Raw genomic sequence first — 14,914 nt, forward strand, 5'->3', positions numbered from 1 at the left:
CAGAAATATAAAAAGAATTAAATCTCTGGAAGGTAATTAATACTGTAGTGACCTCAGTCCATGGAGAGTAAGGTTATCAAAGGGGTGATCATGGCAGAGCACTCTCCTGCATGTAGCCAAAGACCAATTGTTACTCTTGGGTAACTCTTTCCTGTACTGACATTTTTCATGATAAAGCCACTTTTGAGGGCTGAAACTCAGGGCAGTTATTTTTAAAATAAACAAGACTTAAAAGCAAAGTACAGGTAACTAGAAATGCAAATATATATCTCTATATCTCTATATCTCTATCTATTTCAAACATTGCTACCTTCAGCAGGATGAAAGCCGATTTAACATCAACTTAATATAGAAGAACTTGATAGCAGTGGATAAGGGGACAAATCTAAGACACTGGCAAAGTGCCTCAACTGGAGTTTGTTGACAGCTCTGAACTGAATTTAGGATGTACCATCACATCTACAAAGAGTCTGCTGTAAAAGCGATGAGTGTTAAAGCTTACAGCTTGTTCTGCCAGCAAAGATAGCTGAAAACATCACTCTCTTGTCAAAAAGCTCCAAATGAAGTGTTTCTAAAGGACTTTTTGCCAGTATCCTTAAGTATACATCAGGGTCCCATGACGAGGACGACTTCAGGTGGAAGCTGGGGGAGGCGGGGAAGGCGAGGGGGGCTCAGTTCCCTCAAACTCCGCGTGACACCAGCAGGGAGCTGCCAAGAAACCACTCTGCTTGCAGCATCTTCATTAAAAGGCCTAGATAGCTGCCAAATTAACCTCAAAGAGAAGTTATCTTTATCTGTCAGCGTGGTAAAGAAAATTATTAATCATTTTATTGTGGTAGGCATGTAAGACAATAGGGATTAGTGGGGGGGTGGCCTAGTTATCTCACCAGTTATCTCTCCTCAGCAGTTCGCTGCCGTGTACCCAGGCAGAAGTAATACCCCGTGGGGATTACAAACCTCTTGAGTTTCACCTTTACGGCAGAAAGTGCCCTGGATGTGACAGAAACACCCATCCTGTTTTACCTGCTCGCTTGACCCTAGAGCCAGGCTGAGGGCAGATGGGTGCCATGCATCCCCTGGCCACCAGGAGAGTGCCTGGAAGGAGCGGGCATGTCTCCTCTCCCCCTCTCCTTCTTTAGCCACTAGAGACAAAAAGTGGGCCCAGGTAGGAAAGAAAAAACAACCCGTAGCACTCAGAGGTACACTTTTTGCAACTATTTTGCAGTTTGGTTTTTTTAAAGGTTTCCCGTAAGGACAGATTTCAGCACTTCTGCTGAAGGTGACACCACGAGGCCAAGTGCCTCTGGCAGCCAGACTCTTCACTGGAAAGTCCCCGGCAAAGTGCCTTGGCTCCAAATGCAGTAAGCACCACTTCCAGGACAAGAAATTGCAATAAATGCCCCTCCTTTGCTCACTAACACATTCAAATGTGAAAAGGACTGACATCACCCTTTTAAGACGAGCACAGTGGTTACTTTCAAAGTAAAGCAGACCACGTGTTGACCTCCAATTACACTGCCCAGAATGAAAAATCAGGACAACTGTTTAAGACACCAAATGACATCACTTTAATTAATGAAACCTGTCTATCAACATAATTCACTCAAACACTTGTCACGTTCAGAGCTGCTTTAAAATTACATTAAAGGGATTTACACAAACTGTCCCCAGTTTTATTGATCAAGCTAAGGTACAGGAATCCCTTTGCTTTCTGTATAGGTTTATAAGAAATTAAATGCAGACACAAGGGCAAAATTAACTTACTGAATATTTTTATTTCCAAATATGTGTGTTGCCTGGAAAACATATTTTTCTGTTTTTTTTTTTTACCTCTGAGCCATTAAAAATATTTCTACTGTGACAAAATTCCTCTGTCCAGACATGAAAAGCCTTAATAAATCATACTGACTAATACTCTCCTGAACTTCAGTTTTTTCATTTGTTTTTTAATATTACATGCTACCACAGAAGTCAAAGTTTTTTAAAAAACAAACCCTATAGCTCATTCTCTTCCTGCAATGCTGTCATGTTTTCAAACATCACCTTTCATCCATCTTTCACGTTTAAAAAGTGGATTGAGGACAGTGATATTTTACATCTATCTGTGCAAGTATGTGTGTCTGTATAAAACGCATATACGGGGGCTTGTTACACACAGTATGATACAGTGGACTGATCGACATGAATTGATTAGAAGAGACCAGTTCATAAAGAGATTTGGCTTCATGAGAATTTTCTCATCTAAAGCAAGTGTTGGTCTTAATGCTCACATCAAGAAATCTTGGCATGCCGAAAAGGAAAAACAAATACAATTGCTCATTAGGACCTTCTTGTCCCAACTCCAAGCTTGCTTTGTCCTAAGAGAAAGCCAGGCAAAAAACCATAGAACTCTCTTTAGGCTTAAATCACCCGAAGTATCTTGTTCTTCCTTGCCATCATGAACTCAATAACAATAAAACAAATGTCTGTTTTTTCTGGTGTATAAAATCAAGTTTCTAGCCTCTTTCAGAGATGCAAATACATAAATAACAATAAAACAAAGGGGTTTGTTCTCTCTTCAGGGCAAAGGCAAAAAAACTCCTCTGTTTTCCATCCAACGGGCTTCCAAAAAAATTCTTCCTAGTGCCTTCTTTACAGGCTTTACACAAAGCAAACTCAGAGCAGCGTATGAAGCGTTGCCCTCGCGTGCAGCTGGCTTCCTTTAGCACGATCCCTTAGCTCCCTGCCCTTGCCAATCCCTCAGCTAAATCTTCTTCTTTATATGATTTAGTTTGGGTCTCCAAAGAACGAGTAGCCATGGTTGCTACTCAGCTCTGCCAGTTCACTTCGCCTCCCCACACAAAATCTCTGAATTACCATGCTTGCTGTCTTCCTATAGCATCCAGGCTAGCCCATACTTTCCCTTCAATAAATGCTCTGCCAAAGTTAGTAGATTTAAGGAGTTTCTCTCTTGGGACCATTTTCTTCAGTTGCACAAATTAGTGCGAGTTATTAGGAAGGCTGCTAGATTAAAATGTTCACATAATTTTCCACAACTATGCATACAAGACTCATCTGCACAGATTCACAAGCTTTGGGACGGCATGGCCCAAGCAATGCAGTAAGGCAAAGCTAAAACTACTGAAGAAATGCACTGAAGCCATCACCCAGAAAAGTATTGCTTTTCCCATTGTGTTATTTCGTCAAAAATATTTACAAATCAATCATTTAAAATACACTCACAGCCATGCATCCTGCGAACAACAGTCTTTTGAAAGCTACCCCTTAAGACTGCTTCAGTTACAATAATATTTAAGGATGTTGCAACTACATGTTTTAAACAAAAGCCTACTGTAAAAATGCTTTTACTAAAAGCAATGCAAAACATTCCCTGTCTGCAGACCAATCTTTGGGATAAATATGATATTCTGACTTTTAGATTCAGATCTTCAGGGGACAGCACAATCTAATATACACTGTTTATTTCTTTGTATCAAATGGCCTTATCTCACTTAAATATTTTTCTAAAATACAGCATGCAACAGTACACTAAGCAAAGGGGAGCAGAAAGTAACATCATGAAAACACAGTAATCAAGAACATATTAAAAAAATCACATAGCTAAAATAGAGAGATTATTATTTTGGAAAATTAGTGGTACTTTTAAGTCAATTCAAACAACTTTCCTCCAAATGTTTTATTTTTTTTAATACTGTTACCAGCACTGAAATAAATGCACCAAAAGAAACTTTGCCTCAAGCCCAAGGCTCCTTCTTGAATAATTCAAAAGCAAGAAGATCACAGTGGCTTAATTAAAGGGCCCTCGCTCCATTTCTTTACTTTTCCCATGTTGCTAGTACAGTACAATATGCCTCTATAAGGAATTAAGTAATTTTGTAGCATCTATGCTGCTTCCATTTTCTTTGGCAATGCAATTATATCATCCTTAAAGTGACTCTGAACTAGCAGTATTGACAACTGAAATACCTATAGTTTTTTACACAACTGCTATTAGCAAGAAAAACTCCTGAGCATTCTCAAATCTAGTCATTGGTGTCCTGGCAAAAACTAGAAAAGGCAAAGCTTCCACAGCCACTTTTCCTCTTGACCCCTCTGCTGAATGGGGTGGTGGATTGTGAGGCTGTAACACCTCGCAAAAGTTAGAGACTCCAAAATTTATAGTGGACAAGCACTTGGAGACTCTGCTGTTGAACCTTTCGTTTCAGCCTGGAAGGGGCAACATATTTTCCTCCGGCTGAATCAGGTGGCCTAATTACGAAGTTCTTCCCCACCCCATAAATCCTGCTTCTATCGTGCCTGTAGACCATCACAGCTACAAGAACACCTATACCGCCCGTTTCAGACAAGAGCTGTATATGCACAACTTGAAAACTGCAGAAGCAAGTTAATCTACTGTTTTGAATATGGTCTGTGAGGGCAGCTACTGGGAACATTAAACACATAATGCTATATCGAGAGAGAAACTTGTACAGCAATTTTGTATGTCACTATTAATTTCCTTATCTATCAAAACATATATCACATACACAATGTAAATAATACAAGCAGTACTGATAAGGCCCATGGGATATTCCCTATGGGATGTTGGCATTACATGGAAATAAAAGAACACTTGTGCCTTACAGACACAATAGCAGATGTCATATGAATCTGTATAAAAATGGCCTGCATTTTTAAAGGAGCAAAAGGAGTCACTAGAGCTAAAAAGCTAGCTTTAACACCATGAACATCCAAGACTGCAAAGTCTACATGGGTGGAAACTAGATTCTGACAAATATGAACCTTTGCCAAACCCTAATGTAAGACAAGCTGCTGTCCTGGCTAATTTTTCTGAGCAGATCTACTGCCTTTACCAGGCTGACAGTGAATCTGAAAAATCCATCGCGGCCTTCTGTGCACTTATCAGTTTCAACACCTGGAGAGGGGAGGCAGTTGCGAGTTGAAGAGAGAGGCTCTCAGGCTTTGGACAGGTCAGTCTGCATTGCCCGGCTGAGTGCTGGAGTTAATCCACAGGGCAGAGAAGATATGGGTCACTTCCGTAAGGAATGGCGGCTCTGCTCTTTTTTTACTTTGTTATGGGTCACTACAGCCTTACTGTGTTAATTGACCAATCATTACCCTGATTTCCAGTCATTAGTTAGAATTTCAAACTAATCTGAACAAAAGGTACCTTGTGAAAGTGAACAGTCATTGATCTATTTTAGTCTCCAGGGTCTATTTTAGCAGCACAGGCTAACACAGATTCTTTGATACTTCAGATTAAACCTCATACTCAGATGTGTTATTTCTAACAGAATGCTTTGCACATTTTAGACATTTGTATTTTTAAAGGGAAAACTGGAGCTCTGTCATGACAAATTCTGCATTTTATGCACTATGGGACACCATTACCACCAAAGAATCCTTCCACCTCCACTGAAAACTGGAACTTTATTTTTACGTATGTATAAATTATTTATAATAATTGCAGCATAAAACAGATGGGAAAAAAGCCCATGCCCTACTCTGCTTCTTTTAGATGCATAAAGACCACACACAAATTTCAGGTGTATTCTAACCTCCCCATACATAAAAATAATCTGAACACCCAATCTGTGTTTCCTGCTTTTGTTGGACAACTCCTTGGATTCCTCAGACTATTTTAGACCTTAGACAGGTTATACCGGTATAATTATGTGAATTATGGGTACAATGGTTTTTAAACCGGTGTAGATGCATTACTATGAGCCATAATGGGAAGGTAAAAATCACCGCAGAAAAGGTGATTTGATTTTGTCTCCCAGCCTGGAATAAGACACTCCAATCCATCTAAGCCCACGCTGATGCAAGAGATGTTTCCAGTGAGAATAATTAAAGCGAGGGAAAAAAAAAAAAAGGCCCTTCTTTTTTTAATGGGAAGACGAAAGTCATAAGGGACAACTTCCTTGCAAGTACATTTCGTATAATGCAGTTCTAAGCAAAACCTCTCAAAATAAACGTTGTGAACAGCACAGAATTACTTCCGCTTCCACTTATCTTTCACTTGCAGAGTTCTCAGTTGCCATAAATCCACTTGCTCTGCAGCTGTTTATAAAGCCCTTCATATCAAAACCCTATTATTATTGTTAAATAATTTTATTTTAAAACCAACCACACGGAGATATTGCTCATACATTACGAAGACTCAAACGTGCAGAGAGACACTTCTGCTTTATTTTGCAGTTTGTCCTCAGCTCAGCTGCCCGGGCCTGCACAGTACCGGAGCTTCAAATACCGACTCCTTTCACGACTCAGCCATTAGCACAGTTTACTCCACCAGTCCTTCAGTTGTGCCTGCACAAATGTTTGAGGGGTCTTGCAGCAAAACAGATGAAGGAATTGATGGAGTTAAAAAACCAAAACCAAACAAAAAAAAACCTTTGGGGTGCTTTGACTAAATACAGGTGACATGGATCCCAGCCAAGGTGACAGCACAGACAGAAGAAACACACTATGGTTTGAATGAATAACCATGATGTACAAGGCTTGCTTGGGCAAGAGAAAAATAGCAGGTTTACTGCATTTCTAAGACAACTCCATGGTTAGCTCAAAGAATGATGAAGGAATAAGAAAATGCCTGTGGATGGGTCCTATTCAGTCAAGATCTATATATTCCTTTGTTAACCCAATCTCGGCAATCGTTTTTCTGGGACCTTCACAATGTCTGTAGGTCCGGCTGAAGACACTGGGTAGTTGATGCAAAAAGGTGTACTCTCAGTCAGCATGCTTTGGGAGGGTAAGAGCTCAAAAGGGAATGTTTTTAAGCCCCTGAGCGCAGGAGATGAGCACTGGTCCTTGGGATTTTGCTGCTGAACTCAGAGGTCCCACTTCTGTCAATGCATCACAGAGAGAAAGGGTCGCCAGGGAGTCTGCCAACACAAGTCTTCTACCGGCTCAGACCAGCACCATGAAGGTCCACCTTCAGAGGCCCAAACTGCCCAGGGACATCTACCTGAGGGTGCCCTGTCATAGTAGTATGATATAGGGGTGTGTTCACAAAATCATTTTGGGAGATCTTTGGGTTTCTTTCTAGCTTACAGTCCCCAAAGAGTTAAACTGCAAAAAGGGATAGCCAAAGGAGAACCTGCCCCCCTCAGAACTTAAGAGGTACAAAAACTAGATGGTTGTACTTTCAGGGACCCAAACAGTTGGGACAGGAGGTTCCCCAACATTACAAAAGGGGTCTCAGACACCAGGTCTGTGTGGACAACTGAAGATCCACAGGTAGAAGGTGATTAATTTTTGGTCAAGCCAGCAAATCAAGCTCAAGTACTGTGACAACAAAAGCGAAGGAAACTGAGGACATCCAACCCAATGTAATTTCAATTTTTTTCCCGCATCAACATGTGGAGACACAGATCGCCTTTTTCTAAAAGAAGATCCACCGAGATAAAGACTAGAATGTGACATTTGAGTACACTACGAACAGGACTCAGGAAAGCTGATCAATTGTTGTCTTTGAGCATGATTGTTTTCACAAATGGCCAACGTTGTTGCTTTCCTCTTTAATATAAAATGAACATCTGGGACATTGGTTACCATCTCAGTAAGGCTCCAAAATCTTCACCAGCTTCAGACAGAGTTACAGGGTATGCTGCAAGTTGCTTGTTTTGCAATGAAGCACAAATACTGTTCTGCAGGTTCATATAAAAATACTAAAGCCAACCCAGCCTTAAAAAGAATTACACTCACAGAAAGCTGCATCTTACTAATTTTAACCTCATGGACTAGGCAAAATTATGGGTCTTTGAATTCCAGTAACATGAACTCTTTTAACTGTCTGTCATAAACAAATACCCAGACTTAAACTGCATTTTCTGGTTCCTCTCTGACAAGTTCCCATATTATACTTACATGGGGTCATACCATCTATATGATAATAATGGATGTCCTCAAACTCAGAAGGGAGCCTCCAAAATACTTAGATCTAAATGTAGATGATCTCATCCCGCCTGTAATTGCATGGAGACAGGACATATTCTTCTTTTCCTCTGTAACTCTGCACATGCCACAGATCTGTACTACCATCAGAGTACTCAAAACAAAACACAAGCAGATCAATATCACCCCTGTAAATTTCAGTTCTTTCCAGCTGAAAGAAGTCAGTCATGTACTTGAACTACCAAGACATACAAGTCACCTAGACTTACAAGCTTCTCATTTTAGAGACCATGCCAATGATTAAAGGACAATTAAAATATCTGAAATGGGGGAGGGGAGGGGGTGTGTGACAGAAACAATTTATCCTTCCCCTTTGCTTACCAGCAAAGCACAAACATGAATTTCTACCGATAAAAATATTACAAACTGTAATCTTTTTTACATTTGTTATAGCAAGATAACACAATACTGCATATGCTGCTCTGAAAATAACTTTCATACAAATTAAAAGGTCAGCATGGAGATTTCCTAAGTACGAGATTTTGTTTACTATGGTACCTGGGTCACTAATTCATCTTTGTGAAGCAGCAGTTGCGTGACAGTTAATTTTTGGTCAGAATTAACAAACATTATTACTGAACTACCTACAAGTCATTAGTTAGGTAAGGCCTGGGACCAGAGGCCACTGAGCGCCAGGGGCCATCCACCAATATTTGTCTCTGAGACAAGAAGGTGTGGCTCGACTACAGATAAGGTTCCTGTTGAAGTTGAGTTAACTTTTGCGACGAAAGGTGAACATAAGTAAGAGCAAGATATTGGTTCAGGAAGACCACTGACTCCTTATGTGTCTTCTACGAGACCTGCAGAAAAAGGTAGCAGAGGCCGTGACAAAGGTTAGTGTCACAGTTTCCAGATATTACTGACAACACCTCTGCTCTGAAGAAGAGCTGAGGTAAAGCCTAGTACTGGCAGTAGTGATTTGGCTACAATGACGTTCACAGCTGGAAGAAATGACAAGGGCGAGGGCTAGGATGGCAGTTCAGCCCAGCAAATACCAGCACAGAACAAAACCTGCTATCAAAGGGTTATGAGTCTTTATTTACATCTGGAATTAGAAGAGGGTGCGGGCCTAGAATAGAGGATAATACTGGAATTGGGTTTAGGGTTGGGGCTGAGGCCAGCAGATATTGATAAACTGCAGCTTAGAAAGCGCCTCCAGGTTAACACGAAAAGTGGTGCTGGCTTAAACGATCTGACTGCAGAGATCTGTGGGATAAGGAGTGAGATAACATTAAGATTAAGAGTAGAATTAGGGTTTGAGCATACCCTGGAAGAGGTTGATAAACTCCATCATCTCATTTCAGCATCAGGGAGGGCCACACGCTGTGATAAAGGTGCCACATGAAGGACTTCACACACCCTTAGCAAGCCCAACACCGCCCAGCATGCCAGGCCTGCTCTGTCTATACCCTCTGTTGACCCAAGGCTCCCCAGGCCGTACATGTGCTGTCAGCCTGATGCGTTCCTGACCCCTCAGGATTACTGTATATGTGCACTTCTGTCCTTGTGTACAGGCACAGCAAACCTGGCTCTCCCAAGACGTGCAAATTTCCCGTACCGTATGTGCACGGTGTGTATGTACTGCGGATGGGGGCAGGGAAGAGGGCCCCAAACAAGGAAAGCATCTGTCTGAAAACATCCAGTCCTTACTGTCTCTATTTCTCCCTTCATTTGCACTAGGGCTGCCGTACCCAAAATACATCAAAGACTAAAAAAGTTAAGCATTTGGCAACCAACGTCTCCTCTCTTCCTAGTTGCATTTTTAAAAACAGTGGATCAAATCTGTGCAGCAGGTTGGTCCCGCCAAGGAAATCAAAAGCCAAAGCAGCCAAATATACCGAGAAGCAGCACAAAAGCTTGTCTGTGTCTTCTCCAAGCAGGAGCTTTGCCAGTGATGATCTTGGCAGTACTATTTAGCACTTACCCTTTTCCCAGTTCTTGGGAACAGGTGTCCACCATGTTTCTCAGCATTTTCCAGCTTAGGGGAGGGTTCAGGGTTGACCGTGCCTACTTCACATTACAGAAAAACCTGACACATATCTTACCTATCTCCATGTTTTAATCACAAAATAGGCCCACCCACATTAGTGATTAATGGTGAAAAATTCAGTCTTAGTGGCAGACGAGCCTTGGACCTGACAATGACACTTTCTGGAGAAGGACGAAACATATAATCACATTTCAAGGACAAAATCATGTCCATACTGAAGACTATATAGTTAAAAACCTTAAAAATCAATATAAGTAGCACACAGCTCATCTCTACCATTTTCCAAGCTTGCGATTTAGAGAATGCAGGGTAGGCAAGAACGACAGTTGCTCAATTCAACGAGCAAACCTGCTTCAGCATTCACTACAAACTGCAAAGGAGAAAGCTTCACAGTGAGTCTTGCCAAGAGGGAATTACAATAATCAAGCCTCATGGTCACAAGACCACACACTACTGTGGTGAAACAGTCATTGGGTAAATAAGGGTGTAGCCTGCAACACAGTTTACCACTGGGGGGGGGGGGAGAGAGAAAAAGCCACACACAAAACATGGTCCTACCCCTGAAAAGGTATGAAGTCAAGAAAACAGGATCTTACAAATCTGCACTGATGTCAAAAACATGGCAGAACGATGCTGCCATTCTAGTACGTCAATGCAGGAACGACAGCGTAGGGAATAAAGGCGAGTCGCAGAGTTAAGCCTGCAGCAAATAATTTAGGCAAAAGCAACTACAGCAAGAAAAGAGAATTCCAAGGGGTGGAGGAGTAAAAGTTAGGATGATGTAGAAATGACAGCTGAACTTCAGTTCACTAAGTCAAAAAAGCGGTACATTTCCAGAATGATAAAAAATTAATAGCAAAAGATGATAGAAGTTAAAATGTAAGATGCTGATTTTAAAACATATAAATAGGCAGGTACCTCAGACTAGCAGAGATACGTATTAACAAAGCAGAACCAGAAAGATGCCATTCAGCAGCCGTAACAGTTGAACCCTGACCAAACATTTTCTTAGCCTGTTTGTATTTCATGGATGTGTAGCAGTGTAACTGAAGGAGTTCAGAGTTTTCCAAACTTATCTTGTCTTGTTTGCAGAAATCAAGTAAAGAACTTGCAATATAATCACTTCTACAAGCCACTGCCCTCAGCTCTGCATATACAAAAGTCTTTTCTGCCTCTGCACTAAGCGAAACTTCCTCTAATGATCCAACTTTGATTGGCCCCACCAATTCACAGCATTTTTGCCAAACTGGGGGAAAAGAGGATATATTGCATCTGTCCTCTATGTAGCACCGCGCTGTTTGGAGCAGCTCCCATGGGGGCTTAGGAGGGTACTGCTGGCCTCTTCTAGGGAAGATGACTGGGTGACGGGGAGCAGCAGAGGGAGGAGAGAGCAAAGCAACCTTGGCTCCTGCCCGCAGCGAGGGCACCGCTCAGCACAGCTGGGAGTGGCAGGGCCTTCAAGGGGAGAGTACTTCAGCCAGCCAGGCCCTCCCTATCACAGGGCCACGCAAGGCCGTTTCATTCATTTCTCCTTCTGACCCCTGCCTCTCTGAGGGAGGGAGGAAAAACAAAGGCATTAAGCATTTAGCATTCTTTCTGATGCAAGGAGGGTACAAAAGCATCTCAGACAAAAGCTACTCCCACTCCAAGAGCTTCCCTCTTTACTGTCAACCCATCAGAAGTGGCAGGTTTTAGTGGGGTCTTGTTTCTGCGTGCTAATGTGTCCTGATATGCTATCTGGGACACTCTTCTAGTCTCGGCTTCCACCACTACACTCTTAATTTCTGTGACACACTAAGCTTCTGGTCCTTAGATATGACTTGCATTTACGAAGCAGCAGTATACAGGGTTCAGTCCCCTGGTACAAGTTAACGTACAATTTTCCAACCTTTATTAAACTCTCAGATTATTTATGAGGTAAACCAATTATACAAATTTTGTCAAAATCCACACTTATTAATACCTTTGTCTGTACTAAGAGCTCTTTGGGCTCTAAAATTTGTACTGAAGACTACTCAGTTGTAGTACTCTCAATGTGTTGTACTCACTTACTTAAAAGTTAATACTTTTAAATGATTGTTCACGGTAGCCCAGATAACATTAAAGAACCTGTTGCAATTAAAATTCATAAGCTATATTTCCAAATCTCACAACTCAGGTCAAGAATCGCAACCATAATGATCGTCAATGAAATACTGTATCCTGACTCACTCCATACAAATGAACTACTCTTATAAAAGCACTCCTCTGCTTTGGCAGAGGAGGGTGGTAAAGGAAGAAACCGATAAGGAATAATCAAACTAATACTGCAGTAATGAAAAGGTGAATTAACTGAAACAGCCCATGAAGTATCCAAGTGTACACAAAGTAATTCAACAGACGTTACACTGGAAGGCTGACTATCCAGTGCATGGATGAAATCAAAATGTGATATTAATGGCACATCCAACGATAAAGTTGATCATGGATTTTCTGTTGCTTACTGTCAAACATGAAATAGTACTGCATGTCGTTTTTGCAAGCAAACCTTACAGAATGACCAGGGAAAACAGAAAATGATACAGCCAGTATCAAACTGGACAATAACATGGAAAATAGAGTTGATCTTCTAATTGACAAAAGCAGTGAAATAAAAAATAAAAAAACCCCACAACTGCCCATTACTGTACCTTCATGACATCTTTATAGGAATGAATGGCCTCAACTTCCTCTTTGTCATCATCATTGTCATCTTCCACTCCTTCATCCAGAGCATCATATCCTTCATCCCTACTCCCATCTGTTTCTGTCGTATTAGTCATGTAGTCAATAAGCTGCTCCAGTGGAGGACTTAATTCCCGCTCTTCATTGTCCTTCAAACCATAGTCCAGGGCTTTATATATAATAATCCCTAGTGATTCAATAACCTATAAAAGTGAAAAAGAAATACTTATTAATGCCATTTACATGAATGAATAGATCAGTCTAGAAGCACCCTTTTCTGGTGTTTGTATAACAAACGTAGCAACGGAGACAGCAATAAACATCAAAGCTGAAGAGAAAAATGATCGTCTAATACCTACAGTAGTACTTCAGTAATGCAGCACAGAACACGCAAGAGCAGGTCATACTACATACCTACTGCTTTCTTACTGCAAAGTTTGAAATAAAAATTCATAATTTAAAAACAAAGCAGGACCTTTGTAGATTATTTTCCCTTTTCCTTCTAGTATGACAAACCTCAAAGCAACATTACTCTAGACTTTGTAAAACTACATTACATGCATATGACCTTTTTTGGGGAGTGGGGTGGGAAGAAACTGAAAAAAAGAATAAACTAACATGAGATGCCTTCCCCCTCCCACAAATTAACACCACTTGGAAACTGCCTTTCAGTTTCTGCATCTCTTCATTGACCTGAGAGGTGTCTGGACACAGCTGTGGACATCCCAATATTAACTCACTGAGCACAGGGACATCAGCCCACAAGAATTCCTTTGCCTGTTGCACAGCCAGTGGAGGCACAGATATTCCACTGAAACTACCAACAAGTGGATTTCATAGTAATGAGGTAGTACTTCCATTTTTCATTGAACTTGAGGCTTCTGTTTTGTGCTCTGTCAAGAGCAAAGCAAACAGATGACCTCTTACTCAGTGTAAGCTAGCAAAAAATTGCCATGAACATTCCAAAATGCTAAATGCACATTTTCTTTCTTGGCATTAGTTATTTTCCTTACAAGTAATATTGAAGCTTCTAGCATTTTAAAGATGTAAAGAGATGGCATTTCAAACTGAGGAGTTTGGAAACGGGTATTAATGGAGAGGGAAGGAAAATGGGCTTGCAAGAGTAAACCACAAGAAGGTAATGTCGCTGCTGGGAGATCCTTGTCTGACAACAGAAGTAGGACTGGAGTTATTGCATGTAATCTCTGATCTTCCTTGTGTGTTGTGATGGCTAGCATGCCACACAAATGAGCAGACTCCAGTGTAGGAGTAGTTGGCACTAGAGCAACTTTAATAACAGGAACATTTCTAAACATACCAAACCTTGTCATCAAATGCCATTTTCTCTCATCTGGCTTTCAGTACTATTCTGGGTCAACACATTTTTTAATGCAGATTTTTGAAATTCTGTTTGGGTAAATAGGACAACACAAATGGATTCTTAAAACATTAAACTTGACTCTAGCAGCTTGCTTATTTCAGCACAGCAAAGTATTTTTGGTCTGAGAGGCTGGAGGTTAGCGAAGACTTAAAATGATATCCTATTAGTTTATCTAGACAGACAATTTAATGAACTAGCTGTAGTCTGACAGCTTTACACTTGCATGTAAATTTACACTTCATTTCTCTGTTGACATTACTTTGCAGTGCAAACTCACTTTGCAAGACAGTGGCTAATAAACAAACAAAACCCATAAAAACCAATACATAAAACCCACCCTTTTATAATTTATTTCCAATAATTTTGATAACTCAATATAAATAATTTTCCTATGCTATTATCTTGAAATGTGTTTATACATATTTGGAAAATATTCCTAAAATGCAGTTAAGAAAAGTGATTAGGCAAATTAATGAAGAAAAAATGGTCTTAATTTGTTTAGTTCAAAGAACAGCTTCTGACTTGGGAAATGCTAGTGAGACAGCAAAGTATACCAGGGAAGCATCACGGCATGCTTGCTCAGTTCTCATACCCTTCCCCAGACTTCTGCCATGACCCATTCTGGAGACAGGACACTGCACCATATAGACCTTAAAAATAGCTGTAACAGATCAAACTTACATTTGCAGCCTATTTGGCTTGCTTCTTAGAGAAGCTATTTTGTAATAACTGTCTTGTAAAACTTGTTAAAAAAAAAAACAAACTGAAAATGTGAACATTTCACAAAATAAAATATATTCTACTGGTAGACATGTGTGTTTCCTGTAACTCAGGTTCTGAGTACAATCTCAACATACACTGCTTCAGCAACCGAAAGGGAA

General features: G+C 40.7%; 1 protein-coding gene across 4 annotated transcripts in view; it reads right to left on the reverse strand.

The window, feature by feature from the left end:
• Positions 1-14,914, reverse strand: part of SPIRE1 (spire type actin nucleation factor 1) — a 134,753-nt gene that overhangs the window by 61,447 nt on the left and 58,392 nt on the right. For all 4 annotated transcript variants that reach the window (XM_087757032.1, XM_087757016.1, XM_087757025.1 and 1 more), the window contains exon 3: positions 12,619-12,855. In XM_087757032.1, coding sequence (XP_087613158.1) covers positions 12,619-12,855 — 237 coding nt within the window. The remainder of the gene's footprint in view (positions 1-12,618; positions 12,856-14,914) is intronic.

The sequence above is a fragment of the Nipponia nippon genome, unplaced genomic scaffold, assembly GCF_047370975.1.
Source record: "Nipponia nippon isolate SJK-2023a ecotype South Korea unplaced genomic scaffold, ASM4737097v1 scaffold_1, whole genome shotgun sequence".
Classification (NCBI taxonomy): Eukaryota; Metazoa; Chordata; class Aves; order Pelecaniformes; family Threskiornithidae; genus Nipponia; species Nipponia nippon.